Raw genomic sequence first — 23545 nt, forward strand, 5'->3', positions numbered from 1 at the left:
GTTGTTAAAGGAATTTCCATGGTTTTTCCCTTTAAAATAAATCCTATATAGATCAAAAGACAGTGCCTTGATATTTCATTAAACCAACACACATATATATGTAACATATATATATATCCCTTTTTTCCTCTGACCATAAAGCTGTAACTGTTAATTTTTCTTTTGGATTGAGTTATCATCATGTGGGCATCATTAGTACACAACTGATCAAGACATATATGATTATAATATACAATTATTAAAACATACAAATTGTGATATGCAATTATGAATCTTAAACATTATTCTGTTGAAAAATACATCTCTTAATGAGTGGAGACAGGGTTTTAAAAAATTAATTTATGTATCCATGAATGAATGCTATTTATTGCTAGAATAAGACAGGTCCATGTCAATCTCTAAACCTAAGATAGAATTCTAAGCCCCCCAACCGACTGAACTTGGTCAAGCGGACCCTAGAAGAGCCTTGAAAATTGAATTCCTGGCCTCATTATACCCCCTCCCTAGCTAACCACCATTAGGCTTTCTTTCCCAAGGGCCAAGCAGAAACCAGCACTTTGCAAAGACTCACTCCACCACTCTATCAACCAACCACCCGATGCTGCCCTTCCCTTTTGTGCTTTTGACAAAGCAACTGGCCAGCATTCCTTCAACATAGGAGACCACTGGCCATGGAGTGGTTCTCGCCAGTTTATGAGGACTGCGCCCAAATGGCTTTTGTGTCCTCTGTTTTACCTTCTGATGTCCAGAGCCTAACTGTAGTACATTTAAATGTTGAGTCTCCATCACAAGGTGAACATGGGATGCATGCTGAACATATGTTAGCCTATTACACATGCATGTGCCACCTCTTCGTGAATTTACCTAGCTTCAACTAAAACATGCTGAATATGTACACCAAGCCACCTGCCCAGCATCAATTCCTGTTCCCTTTACCCCTCCCTTGAAGTGCTTGCTTTTTGGTTTCAACAGGATGCTCTGCTTCTGGCCTGCAGGCTGTGGTACCCTCTTTCAGAAATAAAGCCTTCCTTACCAAGTGTATAGATGTGTGACTTCTTTGGTCAACAAATGTATTTCTATCTTTGGTTTTTACAGATGCAAGAGTTGAGAAGGTTTATCCATAGTAATATGTAGTGAGATTCCTGGGGAGTCAGAGGCTGGCCTTTATTTGAGAAGAGGGTGGGATTACTGTGAGAGGGACATGGAAAAGAGACTCAGGGAAGAGCCGGTAGACATTGGACAAGTGAGTGTCTTGAAACTGATTGGCAGGACCCCTCACTCCTGGGACACACCATCTCAGCCTGAAAGCCACTGATCTACAATTTAAAGAGTACAATTCCTATCTGTAACCCTGTGAAACCATCCTGAACAGAGTTTGCAGTATTGCTGCCTTCTGGGTGTACCTTTCTCTCTTCTGCCTCACGAGGCCTGTAATGAGTTGTGCGCCTCCACACCCTCATCCCTTTGCTCCCTGACAGCTCAACCCCAGGTTAGGGTGCCAAACTCCATGACAATGTGTAACAAATGGGAAGGCCTTTTTCAATGAGGCAGAAGGAAAAGAGCTGGGCAACACCGACCTTCAGATGAGAGCCTCTTTAACATTGATGTGAAATGAATCACAACTGGGGGGTCTTGCTAATGCAGATTCTGATCAGTAGGTGAGTGGGGGCACAGCTGGGATTCTGCATTTCAAACAGTGAACTCTAAGTTTCAAGGTGATGCAGAGGCATCTTCTGGGACGCATGCTGACTGTAGAGAATGGTATTACATCTGTCTGTGCATTGGTGACTTCTGATGAGCGTCCACCTAATTGGTAAGGAGCACACACAAGGCACCATCCGATTCCTTGATGACAACCACAGAGCATGAAGTGCCTACGTCCATGGTCCACGTTGAGGCATCTCAAGCTAGAGGGTATGCTACATACAGGCTGAAGCTAACCAGAGAAGACAGCCTGGATGTGGCTACTGCATTGGGTCAGATGGAGGTCAAGGGCCGGGGGGAAAGGACAAAGAAGGGTGAGTCAAGCAAGGGAAAGAATAAAGCTTTTAGCAAGTGTAAGTAATTCTGGGACGATCAGTCCAGATCCCCAAAGGCAAAGTGGGACAAAGCCTCAGTGGGAGAAAAAAGAGACCTTAGGGGGATTTGGCACGGGCTGGAAAAGGGGCAAGCATTGTTTGAAACCTTTGAAAGGCAAGTTGAAACTTTTGACTTTTTAAAGGGAATAGTTCCTGTGAGAAAAATCTAAAAGCTAAATTGTCTTCACAAACTATATTACAACCTTCTAAAAAGTGAGTGTAAATTTTGTTGATCACATTATCAACTATATTAAACACCTGGATTCTCAAATCCAGACATCTGATCAAATAAACGAAAACTCTAAGACGGTCAAGGTCAAGTGATCCTGGGGCCTTATTATGCCACTGATGTTATAATTAGAAGCAGATTTACAAGGTCAAACAGGAGTAAGATCGTAACGTCATAGCTTGGTTTCCAACTTCTGCAATAAACTAGATGTGGTTGTTAAGAGATGTTTCTGATGATAAAATTAGTGATTCAGACATTAACGCGTGCAGAAATCATCTGGGGATCTTGTTAAAATGCAGATTCTGATGCAGTAAATGTGAGGCAGGGCCTGGGATTCTGCATTTCTAACCAGCACCCAGGTCTCAGAACCTTATTTCAGATGGCAAGGATCCAGAAAAGGTGTTAACAAGTTTAAGTTTTGGTCAGTCTAGTGTTTGTAATTTTTTAAGTACAGTAATATATTTTATGGAAAAATTCAAGATGTGGTAGGCTAGATTTCATTTCTGTGATTTTAAAACCAAAGGAATAAAATGGAAATGACAGTGATTCTTATTTTGCAGAAACCATTTCATTCCCATAAGTGAATATGTTCAATTTATCAAAGCACTAGTGATTAATTACATTAGGTTGATTTAATGATTTATATGGAAAACTAGAAAAATGACTCTTTTTTCCAAATCTCATTTTCTATATCCTACACAAACCTTTTCAAATTTAGAGCAGATAAATGTATATGTGTTGAATTGCATGTTAAATTTTAAACACTACACAAAATTCTTTTTTTTTTCTTCTCGAGACAGTATTTCATTCTGTTGCCCAAGCTGGAGTGCAGTGGTACCATCACAGCTCGCTGCAGCCTTGACCTCCCCCGGTTCAGGTGATCCTCCTACCTCAGCCTCTGGAGTAGCTGGGACTACAGGTGCTTGCCACCACACCTATTTTTTTTTTTTTTTTGTATTTGTTGTAGAGATGGGGTTTGTCATGTTGCCCAGGCTGGTCTCAAAATTCCTGGGCTCAAGCAATCTTCCCTTCTTGGCCTCCCAAAGTGCTAGGATTACAGGCATGAGCCATTGCGTCCAACTCAAAATTCATCTTCAGAAAAGATACATCTACATGAGCAGAATGAATGGCCACTTAAGCTGCCTCCTTCTGGGCTTTCTCTCAGGGGCTACCATACTCCCAATAGCCCCCCTTTGAAGATCTACACGTGCAGAATATTGCAAAATCCCACTTCAGCTGAATGTTCTGGAAATTCCCACTGACCCACGGACAGCTCTGCCAAGAGCCGGTGAGCTGTGTCCAGCGTGTTTCATACTGGACACCCACTCATGGCTCCAGACTGAGCCTCTTGTATTAGTTTACTGGGCCTGCCCTGAAAAATATCCCAGATTGGGTGCTTAAACAGGAATTTATTTTCTCCCAGTTCTGGAGGCTGGAAGTCCAAGATCCAAGTGCTGGCAGCTTACATGTTTCCTGAGGCCTCTTTCCTTGGCTTGTAGATGACCAAATTCCCATTGTCCTCATGAGGTCTTTCTGTATAACCACATCTCTGACACCTCCTGCCCTTCTTATAAGGACACACCAGTCCTATTGGATTGGGGCTCACCCTAATGGCCTCATTTTAAGTTAATCATCCTTCTTTAAAATTTTTTGAGACAGAGCCTTGCTCTGTCACTCAGGCTGGAGTACAGTGGTGCAATCTTGGCTCACCGCAACCTCCACCTCCTGGGTTCAAGCGATTCTCCTGCCTCACCCTCTGAGTAGCTGGGACTACAGGCATGCGCCACCACACCCAGCTAATACTTATATTTTTAGTAGAAATGGTGTTTCACCATGTTGGCCAGGCTGGTCTCAAACTCCTGACCTCAAGTGATCCCCATCCCTCGGCCTCCCAAAGTGCTGGGATTATAGGCGTGAGCCACCACGCCTGGCCAAAGTTAGTCATTTCTTTAAAGCCTTATCTCCAAATACAGTCACATTCTGAGGTACTGGGGGGTTGGGATTTCAACATATACATTTGGGGACAGAATTCAGCCCATAACACCTCTCTTAAGCAAGTCTGAATTCAGGGTGCTACAGAGTTACCCACACTGGAGAGATGCAGAGAGAGGACAGAGGCAGAAGTCCTGTGCGATAGCAGCCCAGGAAGTCAGAGATTGGAGACCCGGAGAGAAGAAGGTGGTCAGAGGGAAGTGGCAGGGTGGCAGGGTCATGAGTGCAGAGGCAGAGACTCACACTGCCAGGCTCTGCAAAGGGGCTCAGCAAATGCCCGATTCTCAGCGCCATCCCCAAGGCTCTTGCCATGGTCCCAAAGCAGCTTTGGTATCCAGCACCGTGATCTGTTTTTCAATGAGACTCGTCTGGCTAAGGTTGCTGAAACAGCTTCCTGTCTCTTTCATACTCCTCTGGAAACTTACAACAAGCTCCTATTGATTGAGATAACCAGAGCCTATTTCATTCCTTGCAGTCTGTAAGTGATTATTGCAATGAATGAGCTAACGTAGCATGTTACATACAGGAACTTCAGCAGACAGTATGGGCCTGAATGAAGTACACATCACATGTGGATGTACATAAGGGTCCTGTTGTACGTCGCCTGTGTTGCCTTGATTTTTATTAAAGCAATAGTGTAGGATAATCAGACAGAAACTTGTTTCCTTTTTAAAAATGAAAATTTGGCCGGGCACAGTGGCTCACGCCTGTAATCCCAGCACTTTGGGAGGCTGAGGTGGGCGGATCACGAGGTCAGGAGATCAAGACCTTCCTGGCTAACACGGTGAAACCCCGTCTCTACTAAAAATACAAAAAACAAAAACAAAAACAAAAAAAATTAGCCAGGCGTGGTAGCGGGCACCTGTAGTCTCAGCTACTCGGGAGGCTGAAGCAGGAGAATGGCATGAACCTGGGAGGCGGAGCTTGCAGTGAGCCGAGATCACGCCACTGTACTCCAGCCTGAGCGACAGAGAGAGACTCCGTCTCAAAAAAAAAAAAAAAAAAAAGAAAAGAAAAAGAAAAGAAAACTTATGGTTATAAAGAGTTCAGGCTGGGTGTGGCGGCCCATGCTTGTAATCCCAGCATTGTGGGAGGGCGAGGCGGGTGGATCACTTGAGGTCAGGAGTTCGACTCCAGCCTGACCAACATGATGAACCCCCGCCCCATCTCTACTAAAAATAGAAAATTTAGCTGGGCATGCTCACTTGAACCGAGGAGGCAGAGGTTGCAGTAGGCCAAGATAGCGCCACTGAACTCCTGCCTGGGCAACAGAGCAAAACTCTGTATCAAAAAAAAAAAAAGAAAGAAAGAGTTCAGCTAACTTATACAGAGCAAGTCCAGCCTGTGTGTGTGTCTGTGTGTGAGCATAAGTGCATGGACACTGTTTAGCAAACACACACAGTGTTTGAGTTCCTAGAGGCCAATTTTACAATATTAGCAACATTGTCTGTTACTTTCAAGCTGATTTATAGTAAATTTAAGTCTGTTAATACTTCAGTCATCTTCAAAACAAAGAACAGCAAATACATAGCAAAGCACACTGCAGAAACGTTTCCGTTTATCTAAAAAAAATCCCATGCTTTGTATTTTCTTCTTTAATGTCGAAAGCACTTTTACTGCAGTATAGATGTTAATTGCCACTTATCTTAATGAGTTCTTTTCTAATATAACAGAGCCTGGCTTGAAATATAGCAGACTTCTTTGTCAAGAAGAGATAGGGACAAGAGTACTGTTGGTTCCTGGAAGAAAGGGGATGCTTACTTTTTATCTGCTTTCTGTGTTGGTTGAAAGCCTTCTGATTTAGCATTTTTGAGGTATGAGTTACTGCTTTTTTCCTCAGTGTGAGGGGAAATTAACCCCCGTAGAAGTCAGGAAATAGAACTTTGGTTCTAAAGGCAAAAGGCACAGTAGGAACTCCTGAGGTTGTTAAAATATTAGTAGAATTATGTGGTAGCTCATATAATCAGTTACTAAGGGTAATTTTTAATAAAACTATGGCAGGTCGCTTTCATTTAAATGTGATCTATTTTTTAAGTTTATATAATTTTAAACATAATTATTTTTATTTATTTCCTAGTTAACATTCCTACCTCATCTTCCCTATGGAAAAGTTTTCAGGGTCCAGAACATACCTGACGATTTGTACTTAGAACATATTTGTTGAGTGAATGAATGAATGAAAATATCTAAAACCCCAAGGCGTGATTTCCTAAATAGTATACATGACTATTTTTATTTTATAGAATAATATTATGTCATTTAATTTAAAAGCTACTTTAGTGGGGAGGAGGGATGGCCAATGAGTACAAAATTACAGATAAGAGGAATAGATTCTGGTGTTCTATTGCACACTGGGGTGGCTACAGTTAACAATATCATATGGTATATTTCAAAATAACTAGAAGATTTTGAATGTTTTCACCACAAAGGAATCATAAATACTTGAGGCGATAGGTAAGCTAAGTACCCTGATTTAAGAATAATGTAGGCCGGGCATGGTGGCTCACGCCTGTAATCCCAGCACTTTGGGAGGCCGAGGCGGGCGGATCACTTGAGGTCGGGAGTTCGAGACCAGACTGACCAACATGGAGAAACCCCGTCTCTGCTAAAAATACAAAATTAGCTGGGCATGGTGGCTGGTACCTGTAATCCCAGCTACTTGGGAGGCTGAGGAAGGAGAATCGCTTGAACCTGGGAGGCGGAGGTTTTGGTGAGTGGAGATCGCGCCATTGCACTCCACCCTGGGCAACAAGAGCTAAACTCCATCACAAAAGAAAAAGAAAAAAAAAAAAAGGTGGGCTTTTGAGCTTCCGACATAGTAGTGGGAGGCACTGTCCTGAAAGGATCAGGATCCATGAGGCCTGGGTGCTGCCTCCCTGGGGTTTCATCTCCTGCTCCTCCATGCAGCCTTGGTTTCTGTCTATAGGAGGCAGTGCCTGGCCAGCCTGTAGTTGTCTCCTTCCTTCTATTTATGATGGTAAAATATACGTAACATAAAATTTACAATTTTAACTATTTTTAAGTCTACAGTTCAGTGGCATTAAGCACATTCACACTGTTGTACACCATCATCACTAACCATCTCCAAAAATTCTTCATCATCCAAATTGAAATTCTATACCCATTACACACTTCTCATTTCCCCTTCCCACATCCCCAGGAAACCACTATTCTACTTTTGGGCTCTTAGATTTGACTATTCTGGGTACTTCATGTAATTGGAGCATACAGTGATATAATTAAGCTGTGTCCCCACCCAAATCTCATCTTGAATTGTAGCTCCCATAATTCCCACATATCATGGGAGGGACCTGGTGGGAGATAATTGAATTCCCTATACTGTTCTTGTGGTAGTGAGTAAGTCTCATGAGATCTGATGGTTTTATAAGGGGAAACCCCTTTCGTTCATTCTGTCTTGCCTGCCGCCATGTAAGACATGCCTTTTACCTTCTGTCACGATTCTGAGGCCTCCCCAGCCATGTGGAACTGAGTCCATTAAACTTGTTTTTCTTTATAAATTACCCAGTCCTGGGTATGCCTTTATCAGCAGTGTGAAAATGGACTAACACATACAGTATTCATCCTTTTCTATCTACTTTATTTTACTTAGCATGATGTCTTCATGATTCATCCCTGTTGTAGTATGTATCAGAATTTCCTCCCTTCTTACAGCTGAATAAAACTCCATCATATGTATACTGTATACTACATTTTGCAATGGACATTTAGATTGTTTCAAAGTTTTGACTTTTTTCTTTTCTTTTCTCTTCTTTTTTTTTTTTGTTTTTTGAGGCAGGGTCTCACTCTGTTGCCCAGGCTGGAGTGCAGTGGTGCAATCACAGCTCATTGCTGCCTCGACCTCCTGGGCTCAAATGATCCTCCTGCCTTAGTCTTCAGAGTAGATAGGACCACAGGCATGTGCCACCACACCCAGCTAATTTTTGTTATTTTGTAGAGACAGGGTTTTGCCATATGGCCCAGGTTGCTTTTTTTTATTTCAATAAGCAAAGGTAAAGGGAATTCCCCAGATGACAGTAGAAGGAAAGATGGATAGTTTTGTGAGATGATCAGTCAGATCTGACATAACAAATCATCATCCCACAAACGTAAAGGCTGGAAGCAACAATCTTCATTTATGACACCTCACACGTTCATAGGAACACCAGATAGGGAACAGTAGGGATGACCTTCTCTGCTTCACCATGTCTGGGAGCTGACCTGGAAGATCCAAAGGCTCTGCTGACCCTGGGAGATTTGCTTGAAAGGGTTCGCTCACATGGTGGGCAGGTTGACTCCTCACCATGGGCTGCTCAGGCGCCCTTAGGATATCGGCCTGGCTCCCTTACCTTCAGAAGCCACACGCTGTCACCCCTACAGCATCCTAGTGGTCACATGGGCCAGCTGTGCTTCATTGTGGGTGGGAAGACAGAAAGGTGTGAACCCCAGGAGACCGGGGTCATTGCGGCCATCCTACCACACACTTTATTACTTTAATCCTATGCTGGATGCTAGGTATTGGGAGATTTTTCAGAAATTATTAAGATTTTAAATATTATTGCTACTTTGAAAAACTTGAAAATATTGAGAAGATATTATAATTCTAGTCACTCATTCATTTAGCAAACACATTCAAAATGGTATACACAGGTAAGGTAAAGAAGATAAATGGCCAGGATTTCTTTTTCACACTCACTGGGACACAAATTTTGAATGTTTTCACTGCAAAGAAATCATACACGTTTGAGGTGATGGATAAGCTAAGTATCCTAATTTAATAATGATGTACTATACATGTATAGAAACATCACACTGTAACCCATAAATATATACAATTATTCTATGGCACGTGAGTATCTTAAGGTAATTTTACATTACTCGTTCAGAAAAATAAAGGCTCCATCACTGTGCATTTCTAAGTCAGTGGTTCCAACCATCTGTCTGTAAACCAACTTTAATTTTTTTCATAAGGCCTCTTTTATTCAGTTGAAAAGACTGCATTCCAGGGTGATTCCATATCTGTCTTTCCAGTATATTAAGAAGTGCTGGAGGAAATCCTTTGTCAAGTGAAAGACTGGACGCCCTCTGCCGGCATCTCACCTATCCCTTCATATGTAACTAACTCATGTCTGAATTCCAAAAATGTTGGGAACCACTGGGCTGCATTTCAAAGCTGGGGGAGCCACCCTAGGGTCTCACTGTAGCATCCTTCAAGAGCAGACAGACAGGGTAGATGGAGGCCCTCACTTTGGGGGCTTCTTGCAAATGTCTCAGTTACAAACACATTTCGAACTCCTTCATGTGGAGCTTCATCTCTAAAGAGGCCCCCAAACTAGGGAACCTCCAGTATGGAATGTTAAACAATAAACACATTCAACGAATACTGAGAAGGTACAATAATAAAAAAGTGAGGATACTTCTGTCATCTTACTCTTTAATGCACTTTAGTACATAAAGCACTGTGCGTGTCAGAGTATAGTCTGCTGAATTTCACACTGGTATCTTCTTCTCTTTCTTACCTTTCCTCCTTTCCTCCTCCTTCTTGTCTTCTTAGTAGAATTAAGTGCGTGCTAAAGCACACTTGGTTCAGCAACCCAGTTATAGTCGCTGAACATGTTCTTCAGTAGATTCAATAATTTAAGTTACTAGGATTGTCAAACTTGAAATGCACCATGAGCAATGGGATTTATGTTTAAAATATATTTTTTACTATAAAATGCTAATCTTCTCCTTATGAACGTCAGTACCTCCAAATTAGTGAGCACTATTAGCTGCAAAACATCTCAAGAAGTGATGGAAATTAATTTCCACTAGTTAAACACTGACAGTCAACTACAACCTGCTTTGTAAGACAATAAATATTTTGAATGCCCCATTTTTGTCCTCAAATGTTCAAAGTCATACGGTGAAGGAAAATGACCTATGACATCAAGCCAGATATCAAAACTGGTTTGCACATGAAATAACCAAAGGAGATTTCAGAATTTCACTTGTGGTAGAATAAATAAGGACTTTGAGGATGGATTAATTGAGATATGCTAAAAATAAAACACATTTCCCATAGTAGTACACATTGAAGAATAAGGGAAAGGAAGCTCTTTTAGGAATTGAGGCAGGAGAATAGGGTCTGGCGGCGGGGAACCTAAGGCCAATTCACACTGACTTCCTAGAACTAAATCAAAAGAAAAACCCCAACTTTCCACACCTAAGTAACAAAAGGACCAGAGCCTACTCCCTTTGCAAATTCCCACTTCCTTTTCTGCATGCCAGATGGAAAATTGAAAATACCTCTGATTGGTTGCTTTCCACAACCAATCAGACTGATTGTGAGCCAAGTCTTTGTTTGCACAGAGGTGTAACTTTGTAAATTCACTTTAGCCTCTGATTGGTTGCTTTCTACAACCAATCAGACATTTGCATGGGATGTAACCTTTGTAACTTCAGCCTCTGATTGGTTGCTTTCCACAACCAATCAGAGGCTGAAGTGGAGTGACAAAGGTTACAATCAGATTTTTGGCCACTATTTCATTTGCATTGGGTGTACACCAAGTGGCTGATGGGAAACCTCTAGACGGTATTTAACCCCAGAAAATTCTGGAACTGGGCTCTTGAGCCCCTATGCTCAGCCCTGCTCTCACCCTGTGGAGTTATACTTTCATTTTCAAAAATCTCTGCTTTTGTTGCTTCATTCTTTCCTTGCTTTGTGAGTTTTGTCCAATTCTTTGTTCAACATGCCAATAACCTGGATGCCCTCCACTGGTAACAGAACTGGCCAAGGTCTCTGAAAGGCATAGTGTACTTTGAACAGAACATGAGTTTGAAAGGTTGAACATGGGTATGTGGATGCCTATTAAATACATAAATACAAAACCAGAATGGGCTTTTCAAAAATTTTATAGCTACTATGACTTACCCATACTTCTATAAGGATAACAAGTCTTGTGTCTAAGTCTGTGAATTTATACTTTTAGTTTTCAACACCCTATCAACACTGATAAACAGAGAAGACAGAAAATCAACACTTTGTTACTGTGTGTCCTTTGTAGCATTAACAACTATGTGCTTATGCAAGGTTTATATATCTTATCTCTGGATAAATGCATGCAGAGCCAATAAACAGATGGATTACATGTATATATAAATACACATCTTTATACACACGTGTACACATACTACATAGATACATATACACACATTATTTATCATCTGTATGCCACATAGACAAATTATGTGTGTATATATATGTATACAAATAGTAAATCTACATATAATTTATGTGTACATACATATGCTCATATCACACAAATATACTCGTAATCTATGTGGCACAAACACACACACACACACACACACATATACACACAACTTTCTTTAATAAAAGTCTAAGGCTGTCAAGATTATCCCTAGAGGAAGACAGTCCCTGAGGAATGATTGACCCAGTGAGCCAATTTTGTCACCTGAATTTTCTTGGTTTCCCTCTTTCTGGTGAGGGTTCCCCAATGTGGGAACCAACTTTGGGTAGCAGGGGTGCTGTCCTCCATTTTCACAATCTTGTTCAAGACTAGACCCACAAAATCTTCCTTTGATACCTTTTGAAGCACAGAACCTTCCTTGCATTCCTTCGAAACCACTTCCCAGAACTCTAAAAGATATCAAACAGGAAATGAATGGGAAGCACACGGATTTTAAATACAATCTGTGCATCCAACTGGAGTGTTTAGATTTCAGAACTTCCTCTCTGGAATTACAAGCCACTCTAATTCTCCATGAGATTCCAGGGAAAGAGGCTCCCTTGTTTTTGGTTCTCAGCTGACTTCCAAGAGGTGCCATTTTTAATATTCACTCTCCTTTTGTGCTCTTAAACATTCTGACCATTTTTTTTCAAATGCAGATGAAGAGAGAGATTTACTTCCCCCACCTACCAAGGACCTTTCTTCTCATTTGCAGTCTTTGATATCTGTTTCATCACAAAATGGTACAAGGAACAATTCCACCTGCAAGACCCCATTCTCCTTCCAGTATGAGAATATCTAAATCCCATAGATGACACATGCATATCACACATACATCATATACAAGATCATCAGTAAAATGACAGAGATTAACCACGAAAGAAGAAGTAATACGAATTACTGATAAAGTTATAAACTTAAAGCATAATGACAACATTGCAGATAATTATTTGAGAATTCAGTACATTATTCCTTTAAAGCACTGCCTGCTTTTATTTTCATGTGTTACCACTGTACTTAGCATTATTGGGGACCTTAAAATTCATTAAGTTCTGACTTCTACTGATCCAAGATACCCTTGATACTGGACATTATCATCAGATTTAGTGTCTCCAATAAGCTTATTTTGTAAAAATTTCATGCTAGTTTAATTATTGCATGGCACTTCTCAGTTGCTTTAAATTGGGGGAAAGATAATATATTTGTTCCTCGAACAGGGGATATAGTGGACTTCAGGTAGAAAGGTTAAAAAAGAAAGTTCTGGAAAGATGGAATAAGCAAATATGATGGATCCACTTGTAATTTATCAGAGATACAAGTTAAGTGACCCAGGACATCTTAGTTCCTGGCTTTTTAATGGAGACCAAATATAAGAAACACAACCACAGCCACCTCCAAAGAGGATAGGTAGGGAGCGAACAAGGTGTGTGGCAGGGGTGTTAGGGAGGGTGAACTACACTGAGAAGGAGGCGAACATGCGAAAGTCGCTTTGGCTGCTATATGTTGGCTCTAGCTAGCTTGGATTTGGCTTTTTGCCCCCAAGTGATGTAGGGAAGCCCAGAATGCCTGGAGCCCACTTTAGAGAACTGGAACGTGGGTCTCACAGACCTCTCTGCACTCCTCGAGGCCCTGGCTAGGAGTGGGGGCCCCATGGGTTGTCAGCTCTTGGGCCAAGTATGAGCTCCACACTCACCTTCTGAACTTGGGGTACAGTCTGTTTTACTGATAGCACATGGATTGGGAAGAGAAGAGGCTCGTTCCCTAGAGGAAGGTCTGTATACCAGAGCACAAAACAGATTTCCACCATCACAATGGATGGCGTATTTACTAACGAGGAATTAAGCAACTAGTACTTTGGGTACAAATACGCATCAGCCATGATTGCCTGTCTCTCATTACTCTTGACCACATGATATCATGGAGGCCCCTATGCCAGAACCTGCCTTAGTATAAATTAGGTGGGTATATTTAGGTAGCATTAGAAATGAGTTGTTATTTTGGAATGCAATTGTTTATTATAAGTACAGAAAAAAATCAATATTACCACAGACAAATACTGTGTGTGAATATTACTTTCTTTTAAACTGATAAAAGAACTCTTGAAAAGGAGGTTTTATAAAACAAAAAGGTCCTTTCGCATTGGAGTCTTCTCTTCCTTCTTCCTAACCTCCCTCTTGGCTATGAGGGCCAAGTACACAGTTCCTTCCTCCCTGTGGTCCCCCTGCCCTGCTCAGGCCTCAGTGGACCCCTCCTACTCCCACTCCCCACTTCCCACCAGGGAAGGCCCTGGGGGCTGCTCCTGGGCTTCTTTCAGTCTTTCCAACAAGGCAGCTGGTGGCCTCTATGCCTTCACTCATTTCTTCCACGTTTCTGGCTCCCAAGGCCACTCTCAGTCCACACCTCTGTCCTAAGCTGCTCTGAGGGCAGGAGTGGTGGCTGCAACAGTGGTGGGGGTGACTGAAGCGGCAGGTAAATACAGACCCCCCCAACCAAGGCGGCATTCCAAGGACCTTAAGGTTTGAATATATTCCATCATCACAACAACTTAATGAGGAAGGTGCTTTCCTTATTTTCATTTTACATCCATGGCCACCGGGCAGGGAGTAGTGCAGACGAGATCACGCCCAGAATCACAATTTGCTAAGAATCCCTTTCCACTTGTATTTGATGCCCTTCACAAGACAGACTACCTCCTCTATTCCCGTGTGTGAGGGATGGCATGCACCTTAGGGCTAAGCAACATCAGCTACCATTTAGGGAGAAAGGTTAAAAAAGAAAGTTCTGGAAAGATGGAATAAGCAATTTGATGAATCTAGTAATACTTGTAAGTCATCAGAGACACAAGTTAAGTGACCAATGACATCTTAGTTCCTGGATTCATAATGGAGACTATGAAAGACTATGGGTGGGAGGAGAGAACTCTTGAGTTTCAAATTTATTTACCTAAAGAAAATGAAGCAATGAAGTGCTGTGGCATTTACTCTCTGGGACAGCCCCAGCTGCAGTGGAGGGCGTGAACTGGTGGAAGCCACACAGGGAAGGTTGCCAGAGACGCCCTTGCTTGTGCCATATATCCAGAGAGCACCCTGTTACTGCTGGGGTGTGATGGTGCATGTGGGGTTTGGGATTATATTATCTCCTTTTATGCTCCCAAAATGGCCAAGAGAGCACTTTAAGTGCAAGCTCATTCCAGAGCTCATGCCTGTAATCCCAGCACTTTGGGAGGCCGAGGCAGGTGGGTCACCTAAGGTCAGGAGTTTGAGATCAGCCTGGCCAACATGGTGAAACCCCATCTCTACTAAAAATACAAAAAAAATTAGCTGGGTGTGGTGGCATGCACCTGTAACCCCAACTACTTGGGAGGCTGAGGCAGGGGAATTGCTTGAACACGGGAAGCGGAGGTTGCGGTGAGCCAAGGTCGCACAATTGCACTCCAGCTTGGGCAACAAGAGTGAAACTCCGTCTCAAAAAAAATAAAAAATAAAAAAAAAATTAAAAAAAAGCCAAGAAAACAGCCACCTTTATCCATTTTATCAATCTTCCTATACTTGTAGTCAGGTATGCCAGCCATATCAATCAGTAAAAAAAGCAGCGATAATGTACACAGACCAAGCATGTTTAACCACATTGTTCTTTCTAAAGAAAGGTTTTTATGATTAAAATGTAAAATAAGATCAAAACTTTGAAATATGGCTTATATTGAATGTATCATCCTGTTTAGGAACATCTGTTCTATAGTGTACCTGGTATATTCATACCCTAAAACATGTGTAGTCAGTTGAATAGTGTTCCTCCCAAAATCAGCATCTACCTCAGTACTTCAGAATGTGACCCTATTAGGAAATAGGGTCTCTGAAGATGTAGGTAAAATGAGGTCATATTGGATTAGGGTGGATCCTAAAGCCAATGACTGGTGTCATAAGAAGACAGGAGGAGACAAGGAGACAGAAAGACAAAAATGAAGGCCAAGTGAAGAGAGAGGCAGAGACTGGAGTGATGCAGCCACAAGCCAAAGAATGTCTGGGGCCACCAGAAGCGGCGACAGGCAAGGCTGGATTTTCCCTTAGAGACTTTGAAGGGAAATGGTCCTGCTGATACCTTGATTTCAGACTTCCAGCCTCGGGAACTGTGAGATGATAAGTTTCTCCTGGTTTGCGCCACCCACTTTGTGGTAATCTATTATGGCAGCCACTATGCTCTGAACGTTTGTGACTCCCTAGATTCATAGGCTGAAACCTAACCACAAATGTGATGCCATTAGGAGGCAGAGATGTTGGGAGGTGATTAGGTTATGGGGGTATAGCTCTCATTGATGGGATTAGTGTCCTTTTAAAAGAGATCCCACTTTGTGAGGACACAGAGAGAAGGCACCATCTCTGCAGAAAGAGCCCTCACTAGACACAGAGTCTGTTGGCACCTTGATCTTGGACTTCCCAGACTCTGGAAGTGTAAGAAATAAATTCTTTTCATATTAAGCTACCCAAAGATATTTTTCTTATGGTAGCCCTAATGGGCTAAGACAGCAGCCCTAAGAAATTAATACACTATGGTTATAATTTATAAGTTAAACAAATCCACACATTGGAAGTGCAAGCTATCAAGTTACCATTTTGTCCTGATTTGGGTGGGTGGACAGGGCATTCAGAGACAGCTGCCCTCTGTAGCCCCACATCCCAACTGAGCCAGGCCTGAGTGTTCCAACTGGCCACCCCCCTCCATTTCCAGACCTCTTTTCTTTTTAACTGTCGTCTTTACCTGGAAAGCTTTATCTCAGTTTTTCCTGTGGCAATACCATCTGTTCCTCACCGTGTACCAGCCCTCACCTCCTCCCGCCGTACTGCTTTTGTCACATCTGTCTTATTTCCCCATAGCATGATGGTCATTTGTAGATGTCCCTTTCCCTCTCACACAACTTTGAAAGCTCATTAAAAAATGAGGCTGTTTTCAGGCTCTTAGATCTGCAGCACCCACTCTAGAATCTTCCATGGAAAAGCCATCCAGAAGATACTAATGCCTTCAGATAGATTCAGGGGGAGAGGTCCTGAGGAGTGAGGGCTGCAGGCTCCATCCTGGGGCCAGCTCTGGTTGTACCTGGATACAACCTCACTGAGGACACATATGTCTGATTTTCCCATTTCAAAGGATGTGGAGCAGTGTTTATAATTATACTGGATAACAAAATTGGGACCCAAAAAAGATTTCTATAGTATCAAATAATGGAATCACTCTACAAGAAGTGAATGTAAAGTTCTTCATTTATTTTAAAAAGAAAATTAAAAATTCCAGATAAGATCAGTGATTCATAGTTTTGCAGAAGTCGCCTGTGAAAAGACTTGGCATTTTGTTTGATTCTACAGCTCAAATAGGTATGAATGTCCATTGCAATTAGAAACACGAGATTGAAAGTCAGATTTGGGTTCTGTTTCCAGCTCTCTCAGCCTCAGTTTCCCCATATGTAAAATAGGTATTATAAAAAGTCATGTGATAGAGATTTGGGAATGATTAAATTAGATAATGAATATAAAATGTTCAACACTAAGCATGGAACTTAATAATTAACTTTCATTATCATTGTTATCATCAACACTGTTATAAACATTGTTGTCATCTTACTGTCAAGAAACCCTAAAGTGAACCCAGGTTTGCCCAAAGTAACACTTGCTCTCTTTCCACACTTGCTGGTGATATGTGAAGCATAATTTGGAGGGACATCAGCCACTGTTGGGCCCAGAAGTGACAGCTCATGGAACAATGGCAGCTAGCACAGGGGCAGGAGCCTTGGGCCTGGGAGTGAGGTGCAGGAACTGTCTCCCAAGGCCACTCTTTGAAAAGGGATAGGTGTATTCTCAAATGATTTCAAATGTCAGAAACAAGATCAATGAAGGAACTTACAAAAGATGTAGATTTCCGTATCAATATAAACTAGTGCATAAGGCTTGGATTATTCAAAGAAAAATAAAATGGTTCAAGAGATAGTGAGGGGCCTGTTGCTCAAGGCATCCAAGCAGGGGCTGAATGGCAAGGTGTTGGGATTGCTATTAGCTTAACTGATAAACAACCTCCAGCACTCTTCAAACTCCAAAAGTCTTTGAGTTGTGAATCCAGTATTTCTCCCCTTGGATATTTCTTCAGTTAAATTAATAATTATTGAGCATTTGAAGTTAAAAGCAAACTACCCAGAGATTCATCACCTGAGAGAACTGGACCCTGAAAAATATGATATGTGGTTTACTGCAAACATTTCAGCCATGTTATTTGAGTTACATGGTAACAAGTTACATAATACTCTTTAAACTTTAATATTTAAAAAATATTCTTCAAGTCTTCATCTTTTTAAAAGCATTTTTATGCCAGGCACTGTAGCTCACGCTTGTAATTTCAACCCTATGGGAGGCCAAGGCAGGAGGATCACTTGAGCCAGGGAGTTCAAGACCAGCCTGGGCAACATAGCAAGTCCCCTTCTCTAAAAAAAATAATAAATAATTTAACCAGGCTTGTGGCCAGCCTGTAGTCCCACCTACTTGGGAGGCTGAGGTGGGAGGATCATTTGAGCCTGGAAGTTTGAGCCTGCAATGATCTAGGATCACACCACTGCACTCCAGCCTGGGTGACAGAGCAAAACTTTGTCTCAAAAAATAAAAGCATTTTTATAGTATATTTTGTTTCCTGAGCATTCAATTCACTATATATGCACGCGTGCGGGTGTGTGTGTGTGTCCACATGTGCACATGTGTCGTGAACAGGTAAAAAAAAGAAAAAGCAGCATTTGGAAAACATTCTTTACCAAGGTTTACCTAGTAATAAAATATTTATAAGTAATATTCATTAACGAGATTTAATAATAAAATGTCCAACAATAAGATAAATTTTGTTACTATTTCAAAATAGCACATAAAATACAGTGGAAATGTATAAATAATTCCTTAAAAGTGCATCTTGTCATACTCTTAGTCAAATTTTGTGGTTTGAAATGGAACAGATCCATGGAGTGAGTTTGACAGAGCCGACTGAAAGTGCAGCTGCTAATTTGGGCCCAGCAGCAGCATTAAAAATGTGCCATTGTATGTATTCCTGTTATGATGAATAACAAAGTAGAAGATAGTGTCCTATTGCAAATCACATTCACAAAAAGTGAGATTCTTTTAGCATGTTTGAAAAATTGCTTTTGAGATAGTGTACACCAAGGATTACAACATCCCAAAAAGGGATTAATCAAACATGATTAAAAGTTGCTATTACTGCTACAATTTACACATTATGTCAGTAATATATCTTAACCATGACTTTTGTTATTTGATAGACAAGACATTTATAATACCCTTAGTATATCTGGGTATATCAGTCTTGCTGTGTTTTTTTCCATTTGTTTCATCAACAAATTTTCAAAATGAGAATGCTTTTGTGCCTTATCACTACCGACATGACTGACACTTCTTTCATATAATTTAAGAGTTATATTAGACTTTCATGTTTAAAAACAACAGTATATAGAACTCAATATTTGGTGTAGTACCTACAAATATATTAGCTATGATAACAATCCTTAAGAGATTCACATTTTATGGAAAATAACATACAATTACAAAATAAAATCTTCTTAGCAAATGGGGCTGTAAAGGGAATTTTATAGGTTTAAAAATGATCTTCTCAGTGACTGCTGGCTTTACAAAGAAAATTGGATAAGACATTTCTATGGGTTTTCTGTTGGCGTATAGGATGACTAGTCAAAAGAGAAAAGACCAAAGCTTTGCCACAATCCAAATGACTGAGCCAACCATCAACAAGAAAATACCAACCCCTCAGAACCAATCCTTTTGTATCCTACGACTTAGAGGCACAGAAAGTCAACATGGCTTCTCTGGTTTCAAGTCTAATGATGAAGTGGAACTGCCATGACTTCAAATTATTATTTCAAAATGCAGTATTCACTTAAACACTTCGCACTGAATAATACTATAACTCTTTAACAGAGAAGAGATACTGGTCTACAATAAGAAAAATAAGGTAGATGCCAGAAATGAAAAATATAACAAAGACCACACATCCAATAAGCAATCGATGAGGGATGCCAGAGCTACTTAGACAATTTCCTTCATTCTTCCCAACTCCTACACAGATGCTGGTACTACCATTCATCCTCTGAAAAAAAATCATAAATATACTCTTTCTTTTTCCTTTTTATTTTTTGTAAAGAAATAAAAATGTTTGTGCCAACATGTGCTGCAGTGTGGATTCAATATGTGCTAACAATGTAGATGTAGGTCCGCATACTCACCTGGCACCAATGCGTTTTCAAGAAGTCATTTAACATTCTGATTCTGCATTTATTTAAGGCATTAAATATGGGATATCAGTTTCTGTTCACAAAGGAGGATTACATCAAAGACGTAGTAAGCCTACTTTGAAGATTGTAATGTGCTATAAACATATGTTTATAATGATAAAGGGGCTTACATAGCCTGGTGTTTCGTAGTAAATAAAATGTTAACAAATTATCCTAAATATATGTAAATATATTTCAAAAGCTTGAAATGATTGAAAAGGTTTAAATAATAAGCCATAACACCAAAATAAATAAGTGTGAGCCCTAGAAGTTAAACATATTAGTTCTGGTAATATTCACCTACGAGGAATCAAATTATAATATTTAAGGGAAAATGGAAAAATCTTGTCTTAAAAGAATTACTATATTTTGGACCTGAAGTTTAAATTCGGCATGTCTCTCCATTAAATAAAAACATGTTGAGACATTCCTTCATTTTAAGAAAACCCGACAAGAAAGGCATTACTACAGTTTATGCTACATACATTTTGCATGATGCCAGATAATGAATCACTTTTATAATAAACCACAATAGTCTAGTTCTGGTTCTAGATTTGTTTTTTCTTTCTTTTTTTTTTTTTTTTTTTGGTCTGTGGGTCTGAGCTCAGGATGAACTTATAATTCATATAGCACTAATCTGCATACAAATTTGACGCACACAAAAGCTTAGTGGTCAATATTCTCGTATTCATTCTAACCCTTCTTATTGGTGTTTTTCTTTTTTGGTTTATAGCAGGCACTCAATAAATATAAGTGACATAATCCATAACTTGAAAAGGTAAGAGCTGTGTCAATATATTGAGAGAAGAAAAAAGGCTGTAAAAATAACAGTAACATAAAAAGGAAAGGATATGCCATTTAATAAAATAAAATGCATTTAATACAGAGTATAAAATACAGAAGCTATGCTACAGCTAGAGAAATGTAATTTGGTTTCTTATTAAGCTAAATTCCTAATATGAAAATTTAAAATATTTCCATTGGAGATAAAATGTTTATTGTCAATTTAAACCTACGATGTTAAATATAAACAATGTCAATTAAATCATATATTTTTGTCTTTTAGCATTTCTTAAGGGTTCACTATTATGCTATTTCTATCCATTTTCAGTAGCATATCAAGAAAGATTATTTTAAAATAGGGAATATGTTGAGGTATTTTCTGATGAATATGCTTGCCATACATGCCAAGAATACTTAAGGATCTGGGGCAGGTTTCAGGACCAAGACTATGAAGAGTGCTGTTGAGACTGAAAATCTAGATAATCAGGACACTGAACATAGTAAACGAAAGAATGCTTCTGATTTCTGGTAGATAACAGTAAGCACTTGTTACAATTCACTTTTTCAATGGTGTTATACCAAATACAATATTTAACATGGACCTTCCAAGCAGGTTTGAATTGTGCTAAAGTAGCTATCTCAACATAAACCATAAAATGATCCCATTCTGCCTTTTATATTTGCAGAAGTGATTTCTTTTTGCAAAAACATCTATGCCAACCCCTCAATACAGTACACAGGAACTTGCGTGCTCCATCAGTGAAAGTTCCTTGAGATGAATTTTAAGTACAACACCAGAGTCAAGCCACCTGCCCTGCCATAAAGAAATACCAGCAATCTGACATATCAACAGTATTCACAGATGCAGATACATATATTTATGGGACTCTACCAGCATAAATCCAATGGCTATGAATAAAACATCATTTAACTCTACAGGGACTCAAATCCAACTTTAGAAGCAGAGCATTGCTAAACCCCTTGCCACTGATGGAAAAAAGAAAGAAAGAAAGAAAAAAAACAGCAACAACAACCACAAAAACAACACCTCCATAACAACAATTTCTGTAATATATTATGCTCACGTTTTTATCAGTCTTCAAACAACTTCATCCTAATGTTTATTTACAGACATAGAGAAACAAAGGCCATGTAAAATTTCTAAATTTTCAATTTTACTATAGCTTGGAAGGTGTACCCCTTTGCAATCTGATAAATAGAAATACGCATGATGACAAAGTATACTTCCACTGAGACAATCAAATATGTAGGCCGTGATATCTGAAGTCAAACGACGTAGCCTCCAGTCCCCAGTTTCCCCTGTATTAAAGACGGCTGTTTACATCTCATCAAGTAGCTAAACGTCAAGCACATATAGATACTCTGATCAAAAGATCATCTTTGTTTTTGGTGGTGAACCACCAAAGATACTAGGGATCCACTGCAAACACACACATTCCAAGTCAAACAAAACCCCAAAAAAGCCAACCCTTTAATAGTCAATGACATAAATGCAACACGACGTGAAATAAATTACAGTACCCAGTTACAAAACCTCTTTAGACATCATAGGGAAAGAAAAAGGTTTTTACCCACCTGGGATCTTTCTGAATGCTATCAATGGACGGGGACCTGGCCAAGGTGCCTTCGGGCGGGAGAGCAGGGCCGGATTTGCTGTATGGAGACTCAACAGAGGGACAATACTGCAGCTGTCGGTAGGGGTCCGCGTAATTGGAGGCTGGGCCGGCGGCATAGCTGGCCCTCTGGAAGGTGGCCGCGGCGGCATTCTGTGGGCCGTGCTGGCTGCCTGTGCGCTGCAAGGGGACGGAGTCGACACCAGGGGAAGATGGGGCTACGACAGGAAAGTAGGGACAAAGTAAAAAATTGAGGACCTGCTCACAGAAACGGTTAACCAGGTCTAGGCAGGGGCAGGGGAAGTTACACACATAAAAAATAGGGGGTTCAAAAGAATAAAAAAAATTAATCCATCATATTTGAACCAATACATTCAATGTTATCCAGTCAAATGATAATTAGCATGCCTAAGAGACAAGCCTTTCAGGTATGGGGTGAATGCATCTGTTGTGTGTATATCGCTTACCTACATCCAACAGAAGGTGTGTTCAGCTGCAATATAAACTTTGTGCAAAAGTAAAACTCAGAAGAAATAGAATACTTTCTAAGGAGGCATGGGACGTTAATTCTTTATTGTTCAAGTTGAGAAAATTCAGAATGTGTTCCGGTAATGTTATATTAACTTTATTAAAGATGTAAAATGAATTTAGTAATGTAGTTAATTTTCTTGAATCAAAGAAAATAAGAAGAAATGAGAGGGAGTGTACGCATGGGGGTGGAGGTGAGAAGAGGTGGGGTTCGCATCTCCATAATTAGCACCAGAACATTCAATGCAGGACTGCTCTAGTTTTTGTAAAGTAACTCCCAAAAGATTTTTATATGCCTCTTTTTCAAGTGAAGCTGTCACAGGAACAAACACATTTGGTGAAGGGAGAATAAGGCCAAAACCAACCCAACTGCAAGGCAGACAAAATAAGGAGCTGACTTAGCTTTTCTGAAAGTATTTGCATCTTCTCAATGTGTCTAAATTGTTTTGAGAAGATTTTACACTAGTTACTAAAATCAGTTTGACTATTTTCAAACTGAATTTCAATTTTTTGTTTCCCTCTTGGATTCTTTTTAGATCCTTTCATGTCATTATTTTTATCCGGTTCTCAAAATACATTTGACATCTAAGGTTTGGTTGATAGATACAATGAAAATAGCATCTTTCATTTCAGTAGAATATGACCAGTTATTAACTGCTTTAGACTGCTAGTCATGATGAACAGTAGACAGCCCACTTGCTTTCTGGTGCTGTAGAGCAGGCTTCATATCCAAAATACAGCCAGTGGCT

The 23545-nt window shown here is 40.3% G+C and overlaps 1 protein-coding gene across 5 annotated transcripts in view; it reads right to left on the bottom strand.

The window, feature by feature from the left end:
* Positions 1-23545, bottom strand: part of CTNND2 (catenin delta 2) — a 948913-nt gene that overhangs the window by 361704 nt on the left and 563664 nt on the right. For all 5 annotated transcript variants that reach the window (XM_024247287.3, XM_054555411.2, XM_054555413.2 and 2 more), the window contains one exon: positions 22231-22486. In XM_024247287.3, coding sequence (XP_024103055.1) covers positions 22231-22486 — 256 coding nt within the window. The remainder of the gene's footprint in view (positions 1-22230; positions 22487-23545) is intronic.

This window comes from Pongo abelii, chromosome 4, assembly GCF_028885655.2.
Source record: "Pongo abelii isolate AG06213 chromosome 4, NHGRI_mPonAbe1-v2.0_pri, whole genome shotgun sequence".
Lineage (NCBI taxonomy): Eukaryota > Metazoa > Chordata > Mammalia > Primates > Hominidae > Pongo > Pongo abelii.